This window comes from Camelina sativa, chromosome 18 (genome assembly GCF_000633955.1).
Source record: "Camelina sativa cultivar DH55 chromosome 18, Cs, whole genome shotgun sequence".
NCBI lineage: Eukaryota > Viridiplantae > Streptophyta > Magnoliopsida > Brassicales > Brassicaceae > Camelina > Camelina sativa.
In genome coordinates, this window is record NC_025702.1 from 15,577,688 (window position 1) to 15,596,808 (window position 19,121).

Consider the following 19,121-nt stretch of genomic DNA (forward strand, 5'->3'; position numbering starts at 1 on the left):
AAAAAAAAAAAAAAAAAAAAAAAAAAAAAAAAGAAAAATATGAAGCCACAGACCGTAACCAATATCAGCGATCAGCGGCCCAGCCCATATTGTGACACTATTCAAACCATAATTTTGGAATTTTGATATATCTTAGTGCAAATTGATATAGTTTATTGTAAAAAAAAAATTAGAGTTCTGTATTTTTATCTAATCAAATCCTTTCAAATCCTGTAGATTTTTAAATATTCAAATAATAGTGAATTTTAATATAAATTTTAAAATTCATGATTGAATAACATATTATTTGTAAATTTTACATAAATCATTAAAATGTAAAGTTGAATACAACCCCTAATGTTATACACCTAAGCTTTTAAATGATCAATGGTGGTTAGCCATCTCACTCACTAGAAACTGATTAACATTTTTTTTGCAAGCTCTGGCTTGGTGGTTGAACTAAATGGGGTTCCCAAAATGAAGAAAACAGATCAATTCCGAAAAGGCGGTGGCGTAGTGATTGAGGAGATAGAATGAGAGTTCTAATGTTTTATAGTTATAGCTCGGTTATGTAAGGTTTGTTGACAAATGAATGAATATCCTGTGGTGTTACTCCTAACTGATTATGTAAGGTGTGTTAATTTCTCTTCCTTTAGTTTCGCTTGGTAGCATATGAATCCCAAATATTCATCATCCTACCTGGAACATGATACCTTAGCCAAAAGAACCATGATCAACTCTAATAAGGGCTTCCTTCTAGTTTACCAGTTAGGCATGAATTTGCCTCTGTAGACGCATTCGTGTAACCATGCCATGCCTTCCCCTCATACTGACGGCATCAAGCCCAACCGGCTCACTCCCATACTGATCATTTCCTAAGATATTTTAGGTCAGTAGTCAACTCACCATGGTTTTAAGTACAGTTTGCGTTATTGGTTCTCATACAAGTTACTATTACACATTGCAAACAGATAGCTAGCACTTGGGCGAAGTTTGATATAAATATAGATCCCACTCGTTTTAGTCCCTAGAGTTGTAGACATATAATATGATCCCTAAAAGTTACAAGGAAATAGCGATTAATGATTGATTGCAACAGACCAGATACATACAGGAAGTGTCTGTCTACTTGGCTTGTTGTTCAGAAGCAAATTCAAAAGACATGTGTTCTGGTTCCCCATCCGTGGTTTTCCTTATGATAGCTCTGTGATCACCAGTGAAACCAATAGAAGGATCACCTTTATACTTGTAACTTATGTAGAATATTGCGTTCTTTGCGTGGAGCTTCTCACGCGCCTCAGTTATGTAATCTTCTTTAGTTTCTACAACTACCTTGTTGATCTCCAAGGGAGGGGAATCCTACATTGGCAAGTGTAAGAGGAAACAGATGACAAGTGAAGTAAAAAAATAAGTTTATTTTTACAGACAGAGAATGAATGATTGCAAGCAAATTCAAGGTACTTACAGCCCTTGCGATGGAGAAGAATGCCATTTCAGTGAATAGATGCAGCCAGTCATTCTCATGGAGGTCTGCTTCTTGCACCTGTGATCGGTGATGCACAAACAAACAAAAACGCATTTATCTATAAAAGAAGATTAAACTCCAATCTGGACATATATATCTTAATTACCACGTAATACTTTTTGTTGTCACTGGCCAAGGCCTCATCAGACAACCATTTGGGCATTGGACGCGTGTAGAATGTATCCATTGCCTGATCCCGGTCCCAATATTCATTCACACGCTTGTTACCTTTTAACAAGTGATCCTCTAGAAACTGTTAGTCCTCTAAAGAAAAGACAGTGATAATTAAGAAGATGCGGTAAAGAAAATGTTGCTTACATGCGGGTCTGCAGGCCAAGATCTGCCACGTATCTATAACATAATCTTTGGCAAAACTTAATTCTATGTGCATTACTGAAATTACAAGACATAAAATTAAAAGAGAGAGAGAGAGAGAGAGAGAATATTATAAGAGTTACCTTCTCAAAATTGTAGCAGTAGAGTCCAAGCCTAGCGTAAAGGGTGCAATCATAATCATAGCGCTGAGGGGCCCTAACGAGTTCATCCAATTCACATCCAAAATCAAAACCAAGACCAAAACCCATCCAGGTAAAGAAAACAATTAAGAGATCAAACAAACAAACATGAGGGAAGACCTAAGAGATCAAACAAACAAACATGAGGGAAGAGGATTTACATACATAAGCCAGTTGGCCGTTTCTCTTAAGCCCAGTCTTTGACTTTTTCCTTCTTCTCCTTGCCGTTGATGTTCTTGCGATTTCAAGCTTCCCGAATTCACATGCCGCTCCGACCTCCACCACCGCCTCCATATCTCTTAGCCAAGCCCTCAGATCTATCTATCTATCTCTCTTGCGTTTCTTCGTTTTATTCAAAAGGAATACAAAAGAATAGAAAAAACAAATTAATAGCCCAATTCTCTCGGTCAAAAATCCAAATAACAACTTATGCAATTGTATATTAGAGAAAAAAAGCCTTAAAATAGTTCATTTATCTTTTTATTTGAACGTTTTATAATTCATCTTTTTATTAAAATAAAAATACTTCCTTTAATTATCTTTGGTAACTTCGAACCCCGTGACTTAACATTAGTTAATGTACATTAATTAAAGTGTTATATTGTAATCTCACATAGATAAATTCCTCAAAATACCATCTTTTAAGTTTTTTTTTTCAAAAATACCACAAAAATTTTATTTACCAAAAGTACCAAAAACACAAAATAAAAATAAATGATAATGATGTAAAATTTATTTTCAGGTTTGGGTTTACAATTTTATATTTAGGGTATAGTTTTTAGGGGTATAGTTTAGTGTTTAGTAATTAAGCTTTAGTTTTGAATATTAAAACTTTAGTTTAATTTTGTGGCATTTTTGGAAAAACTCATTTTAGTGGTATTTTTGAAAAATATAATTAAAAGCGGTATTTTTAAAAGAAAAATATAAAAAAAAAGAGTCAATTTAGTGGTATTTATGAGAATTTATTCATATTTAAATAGATACTTACAATGTTTATGAATATATTTTTGGTCTACTGATAATTCGAGAGTTGGCTAACCCTCCGAGATCATGTATTCGATATCCACAACTAGATTTAAATACTGTAAACGGTATTCACTGTCGGGAACGTTGAACACGGCGTTGCCACTCTCATGTTCTTCGGTTAAATGCTTAATTAGTCATTAATTACCATTGGTATGAGTATGATCTTAGAGTCTGCAAAGAAGAGGAAAAAGAAGGGCTTACTTTTGCTATTTCATAAACTAGCTAGAGACAGTTTTGCAGTTCTGAATAATAGCAATTGAGAACTGAATGTAAAATTTTACTAAACCTTGTCAAAAAGAAAAAAAAAAGAATAGCAATTGACTTGGGACTCAAGCTATACCCATATGTGACTGAAAATGTATATCTTATTGTGGTACCGTTTGTTAACAAACAAAATATCTCTTCGTTAATTTGGTACCTCCAATGTTTGGTACAGCTTGTGTTATTGGTTTTCATACAAATTCCGATTATGCATTGCAAACAGCCAGCAGCACTTAGCGAAGATTAAAATACATATAGATATCAAAGTTGTAGACGACATAAAAGACAAGTCAAACACAACATGGTGCATTCTATAGTCATATATGTTTATAACATGATGATAAAAGTTACAAGGAAATAGCGACTAATAATTGATTGCAGCATGCAGACCAGAATTACTCACGAAAAAGCAATTTCAAGACACATGTGCAATGGTTTCCCCATCCATGGTTTGCCTAATGATAGTTTTGTGATCAACAGCGACACCATTTTCTGCGCGGAGCTTCTCACGAGCCTCGGTCATGTAATCTTCTTTAGTTTCTACAACTACCTTGTTAATTGATCTCCAAGGGAGGGGAAGCCACCAATTCCTGGAGTCGTCACATTGGCAAGTGTAAGAGAAAACAGATAACAAGGCAGAGAATGATTGCAAATTCAAGGATTAACAGGATATATTGCATTAAAGAATGCGATTGATCAATGAATAGATGCAGCTCGGACCTGTGATCGATGATGCACAAACAAAAATGCATTTATCTACATTTAACTGGCATCAAGAAGATTAAACTCCACTCTCTGGACATATATCTCACCACGTAATACCTTTTGTTGTCACTGGAAAAGGCCTCATCGGACAACCATTTGGGCATTTCACCTGGAAAAGGCTTGTTACCTTTAAAAAAGTGATTTCTAGAAACAGTTAGTCGTCCTCTAATTAAAGAAAGACAGTATTGTGATATATAAGAAGATGCGCGCGGTCCAGCATTACTGTACATGCGGGTCTGCAGGCCAAGATCCTCCACGTATAGATATCTTCCTTCGTCGCATGCCGGATCCATGGCCTCAAAAGTTAAGTAGAAAGCATGCAGTGCACATAGAATTATACTTTTCCCAACGCACAAACTTAAAGTTTGTTCCCTGACAACCCAAAATCAAAACAAAAACTCTCATGAAAAGGAAATTAGAGGAATAATATTCAAGGCAGGGTTCTTCTTAATTACAAGACATAAAAAGAGGGATCGGAGAGTTACCTTTTGAAAGTTGTAGCAGTAGAGTGCAAACTTACCATAAAGGGTGAGATGATAATCATAGCGCCACAATTTGAGTTCTGATCTAGTCTAGGGATCCGGCACCATGACCACGTTCCTGTAGAGAAGATTTGAAAAAACATAAACTTCTTTCCTTGTTGTAGATAAAATGTGTTGCCTTAATTAATGCTTATCTGTTTGCTTTACATGAGAGAACTTAGAAACTACTAGGAGAAATCGGCTTTACATTTTGGCATTTTTAGCAGAAAGAACTCCAGATGGATGGAGCGACTTCGAATACGAGAACCTTTTGTGGATCCACAGGACCGTCGTCCTAAGTAATCCAAGACATATATAGTACATTAGTTTACAACTCGTTGTCGAGTTTGAAATGGAGGGTACAAATTAATAAATCATATATGTACTACTAGTAGTGGCCTGTTGATTACCTTAAATCTCCTAGCAGCAGCGAGAAAGCCCTTGCTTCACCTCTGGATCATCACCGTGATTCATCAGTGAGAAAAGCTCTCTGTGTCTTTCACATCCTCATCACTGCTCTCGTCCTCAAGAAGACGATCACCACGCTTGCCTAAACCCTTGTATAGTCTTCTCTTATTCCACCATAACGCTTATTATCCTTAAAGGAATCAACTTGGTTGCGAGTTCCCCTCCTGTATTGGTTTCTCGCTCTGCTACGTTTGGACCTGAATCGTCATTGTCACTCACTCGCGACAAGTCCACGCGACGATCCGGTTCTAAAACCACTTACCCAATAACTGAGCTCTTCTTCTTCTTCGATCTCGAATTCGGGTTGGTCTCTCTGTTCCGACGGATTGACAAGTTGATGCAGAGACCCGTCCGAATTCAAAGTACAAAGGGATTGTTAAAAAATAATAAAAAAGAATAAAAACGGCGGGTCGTTCTTTTGCTTTGAAATGTTGGAGAATAGAAAACGACGTGTTGTTATGTTCTGGAATGTAGAACGGCAGAACGTCTTCTTCATAAATGCTTTGAGATCTTGGACCATATTTGTGCATGAATTTGTTTTATTTATTTATTTATATAAGTGTATAAATATAGTTAGCGATTGTATTATTTTTTTACTAGATGGTTTATTATGACCTAACTGATTTATCATGTTTATATATCCACCTCACATTCACTCGAATGTAACTCTTGTAAATTCACAACTTCAATATTGTATTAGTATTTGTTACTCAAACTAATTTCTCCACATTTTTAATTATTTTTTTGGTTTTACAAGATATTCAACTGCTTAAATAGAACATATATGTATATTATGAAAACATGGTTATATTAGCCATCTTTGGTATAAATTATTTATGGGTAGTTTAAAGTTTATTGAAATTTGTTATGTTGTTATGTTGATTATAATTAGTAATTATATAATAATATCTTGTTGTAATTTTTTTAGAATCTATGCGTCAAATACGATGATGAAAAACATGTATGTAGATATTTCGTATTCGGTTTATGTTTTCTTCATTTTTAATATTTATCTAATTCTCATTGTTGATCATAGGCTTCCTTAGATTTTGAGGATAAGTTAAAGCAAAATGGGAGCAAAACATATTTGGACTATTTGGCTGATTTGGATGATAACGCAATATGTTCAAAAGTAATGATAGTTTATAAAGTTTAATGTTTTATGGCAATAATATTTTCAATATATTTCCATGGAATTTATGTAAAACATGTATGTAGATATCTCGCATGGCTATCTTCTTTCCCGAGTTCTATCGAGTCAGAGAGGTAAGTAATGCAATTTATGTAATTTTTTATGATTTTCTCTAAGTTACTATTGTATATATAAACTTGTTTTTGACTGAAAACCACATGTTATTTTCTAATCTGTTTAGGGTAATTATCTTGGACCTCAACCAAAAAATTCTAAGTTCAAAAGCATGACATGCGGTTTCGATACGGGCTATTAAAGTGATAGATGGGGAGACAATTTCGTATGTGAAAGACAGCCATGGTCTTAGAAGTGGAGTCGACGATTATATCAAAGTATATATGGATGTGATGGTGTTGCGAATATGAGGTATTTTTCCTGTTGACTAACACATGGTGTTGCGAATATGTTGTTTATTGTTTTGCCAAATGGTATCGCCAACAATTAAGTGTCTATTTCATTTCTCAGAAAGAAGTTACCGAATACTATGTTGATGGTGAAAAGAACTATGACCAAGTCACTAGATCGGAAAAGTCAACATTCTTGATTCTTAAAGGGGTTTTCAACAACACATCTGGGAATGTGTTTGACAATGAGGTATGAATAAAACAATATGGAATTTTCTATTCAATTAGTAATTATATTTTGTCAAAAAATACTATATATCTTTTTCGATGACGGACGATATAGGTTTTTTACCAATGACAATGGTACCACCTTTTTTTTAAAAGTAATGATAGTTTGTAAAGTTTAATGTTATTTGAGATTAAACTTTGAGAAAAGTTGTTAGTTGCACAATTGGTGTACTCACCTATAAGAAAAATGGGCTAATGCTCAAAGCCACTAACCACAAAACAGTTTTTAGGCCACAATCCCAAATATAAATTGTTCAAATTAGATTCATTTTAGTGACATTAATGAATTCATAATTCTAAGTATTTATCAATTTTTTTGAATTTAATGTTAAATTATATATAAAAGAAAAATAATTTTTTTTACATCAAAGTGCAGGTAAATGTTATTTTGACTGAAAAAAAAGTTTAAAGTTAGATAATTTAACAACATTATTTTAAAAAAGAAAACGCTGTGTTTTGCTAAGGAGGCGAAAATTCGGGCGATTAGGGTTTTGACTTTCGTGTTGGCAAAGTTTGTTTCCTGGCGCCGGTAGGCTGCAGGGTTGGCGATGTCGGTCGCCGTTGAGAGTCCTCGGGAGACGTCTAGTCCGGTGAGGAAGGAGTCATGGGTTTTGATGGTTCAGAATAAAAAAGTTTTGCGGAAGTTTGATATTACTATCACCACTTCGGAGGGGAAAGATTCAGTGGTGATCCCTGATGAAGTTCTCACCAACTCTACGCCGTTATGGGAAGATTTTCTCCTTGGTAAGTTCTTAGATATTGCTCCTCATGTTGGAAAAGTCCATGTGATTTTAAACAAGATCTGGAAACAGGGGACTGAGTCTCCCAAGATTGATGTCTATGAAGTAAATACTACTACATTGCGGTTTAGGGTTTCTGATCCTGTTCTCCAGGCAAGGATACTTAAACGGGGTATGTGGAATATTGCGGAGGTGCCGATGGTGGTGTCACGGTGGTCTCCAATCACTGAAAAAGAACAGCCTGAAGAGAAATCTATTCCTCTTTGGGTCTATTTGAAGAAGGTCCCGCTGCATATGTTTACTTGGGAGGGGTTGAGTTTTATAGCTAGCGTAGTAGGTGCTCCTGTTCGGTTGCACCCTGAGATGGCAGCTTGTTCAAACTTTGATGTTGCAGATTTTCACTATCCATGGTTGCCTCCTCGATGTTCTTCTTGTGAGAAGTAGGGGCATCTTGCAGCTCGTTGTGGCAGAGATAAATCTCTGTGGTTAGTCCACCCTCAGAGCAAACGGAGCAGAACTCTGTTTTGGTTTCCTCAACAAATGTGGACATAACAGTTACAAAAGATGAAGTTCCACCGTTAACTATTGACTCAGTCCCTGCTCTGCCTGTAGTTAATAATGGTTCACAAGATGCTATACACTCGCCAGTTGACCAATCGGGTGCGACTGCTGTCTGGTCTGTAGTGTCACCTTCAAAAACGGGTCGCAGTCCTAGTAAGTCCTTTATTCCACAGTCAGCTATGCCCCCTCTAGTTTCAGCGTCAAAGTTCGTTGTACTTAGTCTCTCTGAGGACGAGGAGGAAGGTGAATTATCAGATGATGAAACCACATGCGATGTTACAGGCTCTGATTCCCGGGTTGATGTGAGTTCGGATGATACATTGTCACAGAATATGTCACACTCGACAAATGTCACACAGGAAAAGGGTCGTGGTGGACGACCCCCTTCGGCGCGAATCCATCAACGTAAGCAAAAAGAAACAGCGGAAGCTTCAAATCGGGCAACAAAGGTTAGCACCTCTGCTGCTTCAACTAAGAGGCTTCCTAACTGTACTTTTTAAATGATGAGTTTTTCATGGAATGTTCGGGGTTTCAACAAAACTATTAAACATTCCTTGGTCCGGGAATGGACTAGTGATAAGGATATGGTATTTGGTTGTCTCTTAAAGACTCGAGTCAAGGAAAAGAAAGCAGCTACACTAGTATCTTCAGTGTTTGGTAATTGGTCCTTTCTATCTAATTATGAGCATCACCGGTTAGGGCGTATTTGGGTGCTTTGGCGACCTACAGTCCGCTTAACTCCGGTTTTAAAAAGTGATCAAATTGTCACGTGTTCTATTCTGTTGGAGGGTGAATCAGAGGAGTTTTTCTTCTCTTTTGTTTATGCAAAGAACTTGGTTGAAGAAAGGACTAGTCTGTGGGAAGATATGTGCCATCATACGGACTCACAACTATTTCAGGGTAAACCATGGATCATTAAGGGTGATTTTAATGAGATATGGAGTGGTGAAGAGCATTCTAGCTACCCCCATTCAGCCGCCTCAACTCCGGGTATGCGTGAATTTCAGACAGTCGTGAATCATTGTAACTTGTCGGATATGGGGGCACATGGACTGTTATTCACATGGCGCAATAAACGAGAGGATGGTTTAATATGTAAAAAGCTTGATCGTGTCCTTATTAATGATGTGTGGCTCCACCGGTTCCCACGTTCCTACTGTGTATTCGAGTCTGGAGGCTACTCTGACCATCTCCGTAGTCGTATCCAGTTCGATATGGGAACACCAGCTCGGAAACGACCTTTCAAATTTGTCAATTATGTGGCTCTTTTACCGGAGTTTCTGCCTCTTGTGCAGTCGTATTGGGAAGACACTGCCCCTTTGTTTATCCCTACCACTGCAATGTTTCGGTTTACAAAAAAAAGCTAAAGGTTCTGAAACAAGGGATTAGATACTTGACACGTGATCGTCTGGGGGATCTGGTTAAAAGAACTCGGGAAGCACATACTGATTTATGTGCTAAACAAGTTGAAACCTTAGCTAATCCAACTATTGCTGCAATGCAGGATGAGGCAGCCGCTTACTCTCTATGGCACCAACTCTCAAAACTAGAAGAGGGTCTATTGAAACAGAGGTCTAAATTACACTGGCTCCAGGTTAGAGATCAGAATAATCGAGTGTTTCATAATGCAGTCAAACTTTGGGAATACAAGAACTCAATCCACGAGATACAATGTGAAGATGGATCTATTGCCAAGACTCAAGCCGATATCAAGCACGAAGCAGCGAGATTCTTCTCGACTTTCCTTGGTCTCATTCCAAATGATTTCGAGGGAGCCACAATTGAATCTTTAGAGTCACTGTTGCCCTTTCGGTGCAATGGCCATCATTGTGCTATGTTGATTCAAGATGTCTCAGATGAGGAGATCAGGCGTGTCCTCTTTTCGATGCCTGCAAATAAGAGTCCTGGACCAGATGGTTATACTAGTGAGTTCTTCAAGCAAGTGTGGCCTGTCCTGGGGAAGGATTTTATGGTCGCTGTACAATCTTTTTTCCATAAAGGTTTTCTCTCTAAAGGTATTAACACAACCATACTTGCTCTGATTCCTAAGAAAGACGATGCGCAGGTAATGAAAGACTCTAGTGAACCGACTCAAGATTCTGTTGCAATGTCATCTATAAAGTGATTTCCAAGATTCTAGCGAACCGACTCAAGATTTTGCTCCCTGAGATCATCTCTTCAAATCAAACAGCTTTTATCAAAGATAGGCTACTCATGGAAAATGTTCTTCTAGCATCTGAACTGGTGAAAGATTATCACTTAGATGACATTTCTCCACGGTGTGCAATGAAGATTGACATCTCCAAAGCTTTTAATTCAGTGCAATGGTCTTTCTTACTTAACACACTCCAAGCTTTAGGTCTCCCAGCTATCTTTATAAATTGGATTTGATTGTGCATCTCCACGGCAACTTTCTCAGTCAAGGTAAATGGAGAGTTAGCTGGTTTTTTCGGGAGTGCTCGTGGTCTAAGGCAGGGCTGCTCCCTATCACCCTACCTGTTCGTTATCTGCATGAATGTCCTCTCCCACTTGATCAATACGGCAGCAACAGAACATCGCTTTGGCTATCATTCTCGGTGTCATAATCTTTTGCTCACACATCTCTTTTTTGCAGACAACCTAATGGTTTTTGCTGAGGGTACAAAAAGATCTGTTCAAGGCATTATTCACATTTTTTATGACTTTGCTCGACTTTCAGGAATAAATATCAGCCTAGAAAAATCTACACTATACATGGCTGGAATCTCTCCAGATACGCAGGAGGATATACGATCAACATTCCCTTTTGAGGTTGGCACGCTTCCGGTTCGTTACCTTGGGCTTCCGCTCCTCACCAAGGCAATGTCTAGGAATGACTATCAGCCTCTTTTAGCGAAAGTACGACAATGTATAAGCTCATGGACAGGTCGGTTCTTGTCTTATGGAGGTCGGCTGCAACTCATTAAATCGGTTCTTACTAGTATCACCAATTTCTGGTCTTCTGCTTTTCGGCTGCCAAGTGGCTATCTGAAAGAGATTGATCAACTATTCTCAGCTTTTTTATGGAGTGGCCCTGATTTGAAAACGCACAATGCAAAAGTTGCTTGGGATATTGTCTGTTTGCCATACTGTGAAGAGGGCCTTGACCTGCGACCTCTGAAGGAGTTTAACATCGTCTGTGGACTTAAGATCATATGGAGATTACTCTCTACCAACTCGCTATGGAGCCAGTGGGTGCATACCTACCTAATTTGTCACACTTCTTTCTGGGATATTGGTCGACCAACCCTTCAGGGGTCCTGGATGTGGCGTAAACTGCTCAAGTTGAGAGACCTAGCTAAACAGTTTCACTGCAAAGACATAAAAAATGGGAAATCTACTTCTTTATGGTACGACAGTTGGTCTCCAATGGGACGATTGCATGATATTTTTGGCAATAGAGTTTCATTGATCTTGGGATAACCAAACACGAAACTGTTGATTTTGCTATGTTACATCATCGAACCCGGCAACATAGAGTGGACATTTTAAATGAAGTGGAGAAGCAGATCACTTCTGCAAAAGCTAAGCGCAAATCCCATATAGCTGATATACATATGTGGAGGCACACATCGGGACCTAAGAAAAAATTCTCGACTCGAGACACCTGGCTTCAACTGCGTATGGCAAAACCAGTGCAAAACTGGACAAAAGGTGTGTGGTTTTCACAAGCAACTCCAAAATTTGCTTTCCTGACATGGCTTGCGATGCTCAATCGACTCTCCACAGGTGATCGAATGTTGAACTGGAATCAGACGGTAGACACCTCCTGCTCTCTCTGCTCGGGACCATTGGAAACAAGATCTCATCTATTTTTCCAATGCCCCTACTCACATCAGATTTGGCGTAAACTCACCTCTGGTTTTCTTGGGGTGCACTCAACCTCCGACTAGGAGCTCACCAAGACCCTCATATCCGACTCAACACTTGAAAAACTCTCCAGTTTGTTGCTGAGATGCTCACTTCATGTAGCAATCCACTCCATTTGGCAAGAAAGAAATAACCGTAGGCACGGTGAATCCTCTGTTTCTGCAACTCGACTGCATAAACAAATAGATAGAACTATTCGAACCAAGCTTCTACTTATCCAAGGCTCAGGAAATCAACTACATGAAGAGGCCCTTGTCCTCTGGTCCACCACTAGAACCTAACAATCTTTTATGCCTTCTATTAATTTTTATAAAAACAAGTTTACACTTATTGTAAAGAGAAAACGGTTTTTTTGATAAATAATATTTTACATTCATTCAAAAAAAAAAAAATTTAACAACATTAAGGAAATGACAGTGGTTAATCTCTTACCCTTTTTTTCCAACCTTGACCGCAGAGCCAATCAGCCAAATTAGGTAAGAACCGACACCGTTTTGCTCTCAAAGTAAGATTATATCCAAACATTAGCGTTAATAGGCCCAATAAGATTAACACACGAATAATAAAAAAACGGCGTGGTTTCATGAAGCTCACTGCTGCTCAATCACAACGAATATCTTATTTCACTTTCCCTTTTCCTTCTCCGGCGATTCTTCTCAGATCTGATCGATTTCTTCATCAGATGAAGCCCTAAATGTGTAATCGAATCGAGTAATTGAATAGCGGCGAATCACTATAAACCTTTTACAGATCGAATTCTGAATCGCGATCATGTCGTGCTTAGCGCTAGCTCTGCAACCAGCAAATGGATCCGACATTTTGCTCCAAACTAGAGAATGGTTTCCACCGGCACGAGCCCTAATCGCACTCTCTTATTTCCGCCAAATGCGTCAAGCGTTAGCTTCCTCTAAGCAGCAGCAGCATCAGCATCAGCAGCAGCCGAATCAGAAACATAGTCACGCTTCTTCTTCTTCTTCTTCTTCTTCCTCCGTTGCGGATCCCGACGATGCCGCGGCGGCGGAATTCGTAGGTGACGATCCGCTTGCCGCTTCTAACGGACAGGTGATTGTTGGTGTTGAGAGCAAGTATCGTGTGGTTTATAGATTAGTGAACTCGATCTATATCCTTGGTGTGACTGTCGCGGATCATGATAACTCGATTAATGTGTTTGAGTGTATTCATATTGTGAATCAAGCTGTTAGTGTTATTGTTACTGCTTGTCGTGGTGTTGAAGTGACTCCAGAGAAGCTTGGACGGAAGTATGCGGAGGTTTACATGGCGCTTGATATTGTTTTGCGTGGTGTTAGTAATATCCGTCTTGCGGCGATGCTTGGTGCTATGCACGGAGATGGGATTGCGAAGATGGTTCATTCGGCTCTTGATACTGAGAATAAGATCCGAGGAGCTGATAGTTGGATGGCTGTGGAATCTCACGCGGCTGAGCATCAAGCTNCAATCTTTTATGCCTTCTATTAATTTTTATAAAAACAAGTTTACACTTATTGTAAAGAGAAAACGGTTTTTTTGATAAATAATATTTTACATTCATTCAAAAAAAAAAAAATTTAACAACATTAAGGAAATGACAGTGGTTAATCTCTTACCCTTTTTTTCCAACCTTGACCGCAGAGCCAATCAGCCAAATTAGGTAAGAACCGACACCGTTTTGCTCTCAAAGTAAGATTATATCCAAACATTAGCGTTAATAGGCCCAATAAGATTAACACACGAATAATAAAAAAACGGCGTGGTTTCATGAAGCTCACTGCTGCTCAATCACAACGAATATCTTATTTCACTTTCCCTTTTTCTTCTCCGGCGATTCTTCTCAGATCTGATCGATTTCTTCATCAGATGAAGCCCTAAATGTGTAATCGAATCGAGTAATTGAATAGCGGCGAATCACTATAAACCTTTTACAGATCGAATTCTGAATCGCGATCATGTCGTGCTTAGCGCTAGCTCTGCAACCAGCAAATGGATCCGACATTTTGCTCCAAACTAGAGAATGGTTTCCACCGGCACGAGCCCTAATCGCACTCTCTTATTTCCGCCAAATGCGTCAAGCGTTAGCTTCCTCTAAGCAGCAGCAGCATCAGCATCAGCAGCAGCCGAATCAGAAACATAGTCACGCTTCTTCTTCTTCTTCTTCTTCTTCCTCCGTTGCGGATCCCGACGATGCCGCGGCGGCGGAATTCGTAGGTGACGATCCGCTTGCCGCTTCTAACGGACAGGTGATTGTTGGTGTTGAGAGCAAGTATCGTGTGGTTTATAGATTAGTGAACTCGATCTATATCCTTGGTGTGACTGTCGCGGATCATGATAACTCGATTAATGTGTTTGAGTGTATTCATATTGTGAATCAAGCTGTTAGTGTTATTGTTACTGCTTGTCGTGGTGTTGAAGTGACTCCAGAGAAGCTTGGACGGAAGTATGCGGAGGTTTACATGGCGCTTGATATTGTTTTGCGTGGTGTTAGTAATATCCGTCTTGCGGCGATGCTTGGTGCTATGCACGGTGATGGGATTGCTAAGATGGTTCATTCGGCTCTTGATACTGAGAATAAGATCCGAGGAGCTGATAGTTGGATGGCTGTGGAATCTCACGCGGCTGAGCATCAAGCTTCTGTGCACGCATTCTCCAATGCGAGATTTGAGTTGCCTGCGGAGACTTTGGCTGCTGGAGACGAATCAGCGGCGAGCTTGGCACCTGTTGTGCAAGAATCAGAGCAGTTGAAGGAAGAACCGGAACCGGAGAATAAAGATCCTTTTGCGGCAAGTGAAACGATCAACAAGGAGAAAGAACTTGTGGGTGGCTTCAAGAAGACTAAGGATCCGTCCTCAACGGATTTGTCTTTGGCATTGGCTGGACTAGAAGTGACTACATTGCCTCCAGCTGAAGCAACACAGTCTACGCACATCAATGTGGAAGGATTTGAAGGGCAATACGGTGGGATTGAGTTCAGTAACGAACAGGCTACGATTGAAGAAACTTTTGAATACATTAGTGATGCTTGGGGAGGTGGATTGGATCCTTCAGAGTTTATGGGAACAAAGAAGATTCAAAAGAAGGAAGGTCTCGGTGGGCTTGAGCTGCTGCACACTAGTGATCCTAAGGCTGTGGAAGGCAAAGATGGAGGTAATCTCGATAACTTAGTTAAAAAGCCTGAGATGAAGGGTCCTGAAATGTATGTCTCTGAGGAAATTAGAACCGAGTTTAGAGAATCCTTGCTTGCTAGAGTAGGACTAATGGGTGTTATCTATCTGAAAACAATGCCACCCAAAGGCTCTGGTGAAGAGAAAGAAACCGAGTTCTCATTTCGTGTTGAGGGTACTACTGCAGTTAAGAGATTCGCTATGCAGAGTGCTCGGATCAGTAGCTTAGGAAACGGTTTGTTTCATGTGAGAACCGCTCCATCAGAAGAACCAATCCCTATCTTGAAGTATAGCTTGCAACCTAAACTAACCCCGTTGCCTCTTAGAGTCCGAATGGTGAAACGAGTCAGCGGGACTTTACTCTCACTAATGATACAATACGTCTCAAATCCGGATCTACCTGAGCCTCTGAAAAACGTGGACTTTATTCTGAAACTCCCGGTTGATCCCACATTGCTCAAGGTTTCACCTAAAGCAGTACTAAACAGAACCGATCGAGAACTGAAATGGCAAATCCCGGAGATTCCGCTAAAAGGAACTCCTGGGAGACTAAGAGCACGGATGCCTCTCGATTCAGAGAACGGCGAAGAAGAACCAGAGATCATCTGCTATGTGAAATTCTCGGTTCAGGGAAGTACGTCTTTGTCAGGTATCAGTCTACGTGCAGCGGCTGAGGGAAATACAGATTTCTACGAGGTAGATCACAGGTACGAAACCGGAGTCTATATGTGCAACTGATAAGTTTCTCTCCACAAGATTTACATTGTTTATAAATTTCTCGAATGTTTTTTGAGTTTGGCCTTTTGTTGGAAGTTAATCCCAATTTTTTTTTTTTTTGTCATGTAAGGTTTTGTGTTCTTTTGTGTATCTTGACATCTCTTCATTGTTATGTTATCTGTTTTACCCGATTTGCTTTCACATTTCATTATTATTGAATTAAGGAAGACAATGATTAAGTTCATCAATTATATTTCCCCAAATGTTGAAATGGAAAGATTTTTCCTTGATGTTCGATAGAAGTATTGTTGAAAGACAAAAACTATTTTTATTATATAAAGATAAACAGCAAACAGATTTGAAATAGTTGATTTCTATATATCATTACATTGTAAAGATGAGATATGACTACATGCAAAGTCTAGATACTATTTTATTGATGAGAACATATACTACTATATAGGTCGATATTACTAAGGCTGAACATATATACATTTCTCTTTTTCTTAATTTGTAAAGCACATTATGTGTAAGCTTTACAATTTAGAATTTACAATACAGCCTGTTAGTATATACTCCCTCCGTTTCAAAATATAGGATGTTTTAACTAAAACACGCAGATTAAGAAATCTTTACTTTTAGCAAGTTCAACCAATCAGAAATAATACTGCATAATATAAAATACTAAACTAATCTAAAAGTTGTATAAAAACTTTAAAAGTTGTATAGAAACTTGAAAACATATATTATGAAACAAAAAACTTCTGCGAGAGAGTGGAGTACTGTATGTTAACATTAACAATAAAAGATACTGATCGAACGCCATAACAGCCGAATTCAATCCACCGAACATGTCACTCTTATGTCAATTATCCACTATGACATTTCTTTATAAACTTATAATAATGTCATGTGGGTATTACAATCCGTCCTAACTCCTAACTACGGTTTACAATTATATAATACTACTGATCATTTACATATTTGTGTCGTATTGTTGAGTGACATGTCTAGTGGCCAAGTTCTTTTATAATAAAATTAGTTGATTAATAACAGAAGCTGTGGGATCCTAAACACAAACCTCCAATAGAGATGATGAAAAAGAGACTCTGATCAACTACTGGCCTACCAGATCGTTAACTTTAAGTCTTTAACACTACACATTTGATTAATGAAAACATATAATTTGAGTGTTCATTGACATATAAGAATGTATACTTAATATTATAATGCAAGGATGATTCTAAACCTCATACCTAATATATGACAGCTCTTTTTATCACTACACAGAAAAGAACCAATTATTTTGTTTGGCTTTGCGAAAAAGTATCTATATTGTTATATTGTAGCATTCCCAATATTATTAATAAAATGGCGAGTACATGCTATACACGAAGGTCAGTTGGATCAAGATGTCTGAAAATGTTTTTTGTAGTATTCAATATCATCTTGATCCGAGAATCATGTCTCTTCAATAAGAATACAGAAAAACAATAGTAACCAGTGTACATTAGTAATTGAAGATTAAGTGTTTGGATATTTTATTCTCAAGACTGGATAACTTATTCTTTTTCAAAAAAAAAAGACTGGATAACTTATGTATTTAAAAGTTTAGAAATTTTAATATTTTTGTGAACCGGCCAAATTCAGATATTAGAGTCTTTCAAACCTTAGACTTAGACCATAGACGACAAAAAAAATTGATATTGACTGACGAATGGTTATAGTTTGACAAAATATTTGGTACAATTATTTTTATATAAATTACATACAATACAAATACATAGTGCTAATGGGTACCCAATGAGATACACTTTTTGCATTTCCCATTCCCCACATACAAAATCCACATCAACCACTTGCCTTTTGAACCACCTTTTCTAAACCTCTCCTTTTATAGTTTAAAAATTCTAACATAGCGTTTGTGTTCTTTCACTTTCATGACTCTCATAGTTTCCTACTTTCATTTCATGTTTCATCTACCTAACATCAACAACCAAAAAAGAATGAAGGAACGAGTGAACTCACCAAACAAAGAAAGAAGAAAGAACACAACTTTTGACCATTATGCTTCTACATTATAATAAACTTAAAAAGAAACAACAACAAAAACACATATCAATCTTCTCTAGTCTTACAAATGTTATCCTCAAGCTCAATCTCTTCTTCATCATGATCCTTCTCATCTCTACCGTTCTGACTATCTATAGCCCTCTTCTCTTGCTCCTCAACAACTTCCAACTCCGTCAAATTCCCATTCACACCCCTCAACTTCCCATCTTTCACATTTCTCTCCCCTCTACTCTTCAAATCCACCAACAACTCCCTAATCGCCTTCTCCTTGTCCCTCCTATTCTTAATCAAAGCCTCACTCACATCAGCAGGAGTCATCTCAGCCTTGTCCACAACTCTCTCCATCTCCTTCAACACGTCCTCGCCTACATCCTCCTCCTCGTACCCCAAATAGTTCTTGAGCAAAATCTTCAACGACGGGAAGTTACAAAAACTCATGTAGATACGCATATCCATCCTCCCACTTCTAAGCAATGCAGGATCAAGCTTCTCTATATGATTGGTCGTAAACACAAAGATCCTCTCACTTCCACAACAAGACCAAAGCCCATCTGTAAAATTCAACAAACCTGACAAAGTTATAGTATTATTATTCCCATTACCACCTTCCTCCCCTGAACCACCCGAACCCGACCCGTTTCTTGTATCCGGCTCGTAATAGCTCCTACTCAACGACGACACATTACTACTACTACTCTTCTTCCGGTTAGTCAGATTGATCGAACAGTCAATATCTTCAATCACAATGATCGACTTAGAACTCGTTTTCATCAGCAGCTTCCTTAACTCCGAGTTACTATGAACCTCAGTGAGCTCAAGATCATAAATGTCGTAACCGAGATAATTAGCCATAGCTGCGATCATACTCGACTTACCAGTACCTGGTGGCCCGTAAAGCAAGTAACCTCTCTTCCAAGCCCGACCAGTCTTCTGATAAAAGACTTGACCTTTAGCAAAATCTTTAAGATCATCCATGATCTGTTGCTTCTTTAACGGATCCATAGCCAAAGTTTCGAAAGTACTCGGATGCTTAAAAGGAACAGACTCCCATGGATGACCTCTTGAATCAAGAGACCCACCTCTCGAGTTAGTGTAAAGCAACC

At 38.4% G+C, this 19,121-nt stretch overlaps 3 protein-coding genes across 5 annotated transcripts in view; 1 reads left to right on the forward strand and 2 right to left on the reverse strand.

The window, feature by feature from the left end:
• On the reverse strand, window positions 972-4,487 carry LOC104761826 (UPF0725 protein At4g29550-like). 2 transcript variants are annotated; one of them, XM_019240358.1, is made up of 4 exons: window positions 4,300-4,487; window positions 1,611-1,732; window positions 1,445-1,522; window positions 972-1,338 (listed from the first exon to the last, which is right to left on the reverse strand). In XM_019240358.1, the coding sequence occupies exons 2-4, from the start codon at window positions 1,689-1,691 to the stop codon at window positions 1,105-1,107; spliced, it is 393 nt and encodes a 130-aa protein (XP_019095903.1). In that variant the 5' UTR covers window positions 1,692-1,732; window positions 4,300-4,487; the 3' UTR covers window positions 972-1,104. The 2 variants fall into 2 exon arrangements, with proteins under 2 accessions (XP_019095903.1, XP_019095905.1); XM_019240360.1 differs by lacking the exon at window positions 4,300-4,487 and adding an exon at window positions 1,963-2,051.
• Window positions 12,693-16,189, forward strand: LOC104761828. 2 transcript variants are annotated; one of them, XM_010484965.2, is made up of 2 exons: window positions 12,693-13,502; window positions 14,675-16,189. In XM_010484965.2, exons 1-2 carry the CDS (start codon window positions 12,845-12,847, stop codon window positions 15,964-15,966), a joined length of 1,950 nt encoding a protein of 649 aa, XP_010483267.1. In that variant the 5' UTR covers window positions 12,693-12,844; the 3' UTR covers window positions 15,967-16,189. The 2 variants fall into 2 exon arrangements, with proteins under 2 accessions (XP_010483267.1, XP_010483266.1); XM_010484964.2 differs by lacking the exon at window positions 12,693-13,502 and having other exon boundaries at window positions 13,811-16,189.
• LOC104761829 (AAA-ATPase At5g57480-like) overlaps window positions 17,985-19,121 on the reverse strand; it is a 3,169-nt gene continuing 2,032 nt past the window's right edge. The window contains exon 2 of the mRNA XM_010484966.2: window positions 17,985-19,093. Coding sequence (XP_010483268.1) covers window positions 18,064-19,093 — 1,030 coding nt within the window. The 3' untranslated portion in view covers window positions 17,985-18,063. The remainder of the gene's footprint in view (window positions 19,094-19,121) is intronic.

Excerpts from the sequence above, each read along its gene's own strand:
- LOC104761828 (XM_010484965.2), top strand. The coding sequence starts at position 12,845 with ATGTCGTGCTTAGCGCTAGCTCTGCAACCAGCAAATGGATCCGACATT. Across the intron at positions 13,503-14,674 it reads TAGTTGGATGGCTGTGGAAT|CTCACGCGGCTGAGCATCAA; the intron begins CTCACGCGGCTG and ends TGGCTGTGGAAT.
- LOC104761826 (XM_019240358.1), bottom strand. The coding sequence starts at position 1,691 with ATGGATACATTCTACACGCGTCCAATGCCCAAATGGTTGTCTGATGAG. Across the intron at positions 1,523-1,610 it reads ACAACAAAAAGTATTACGTG|GTGCAAGAAGCAGACCTCCA; the intron begins GTAATTAAGATA and ends CACCGATCACAG. Across the intron at positions 1,339-1,444 it reads TCTTCTCCATCGCAAGGGCT|GATTCCCCTCCCTTGGAGAT; the intron begins GTAAGTACCTTG and ends TTGCCAATGTAG.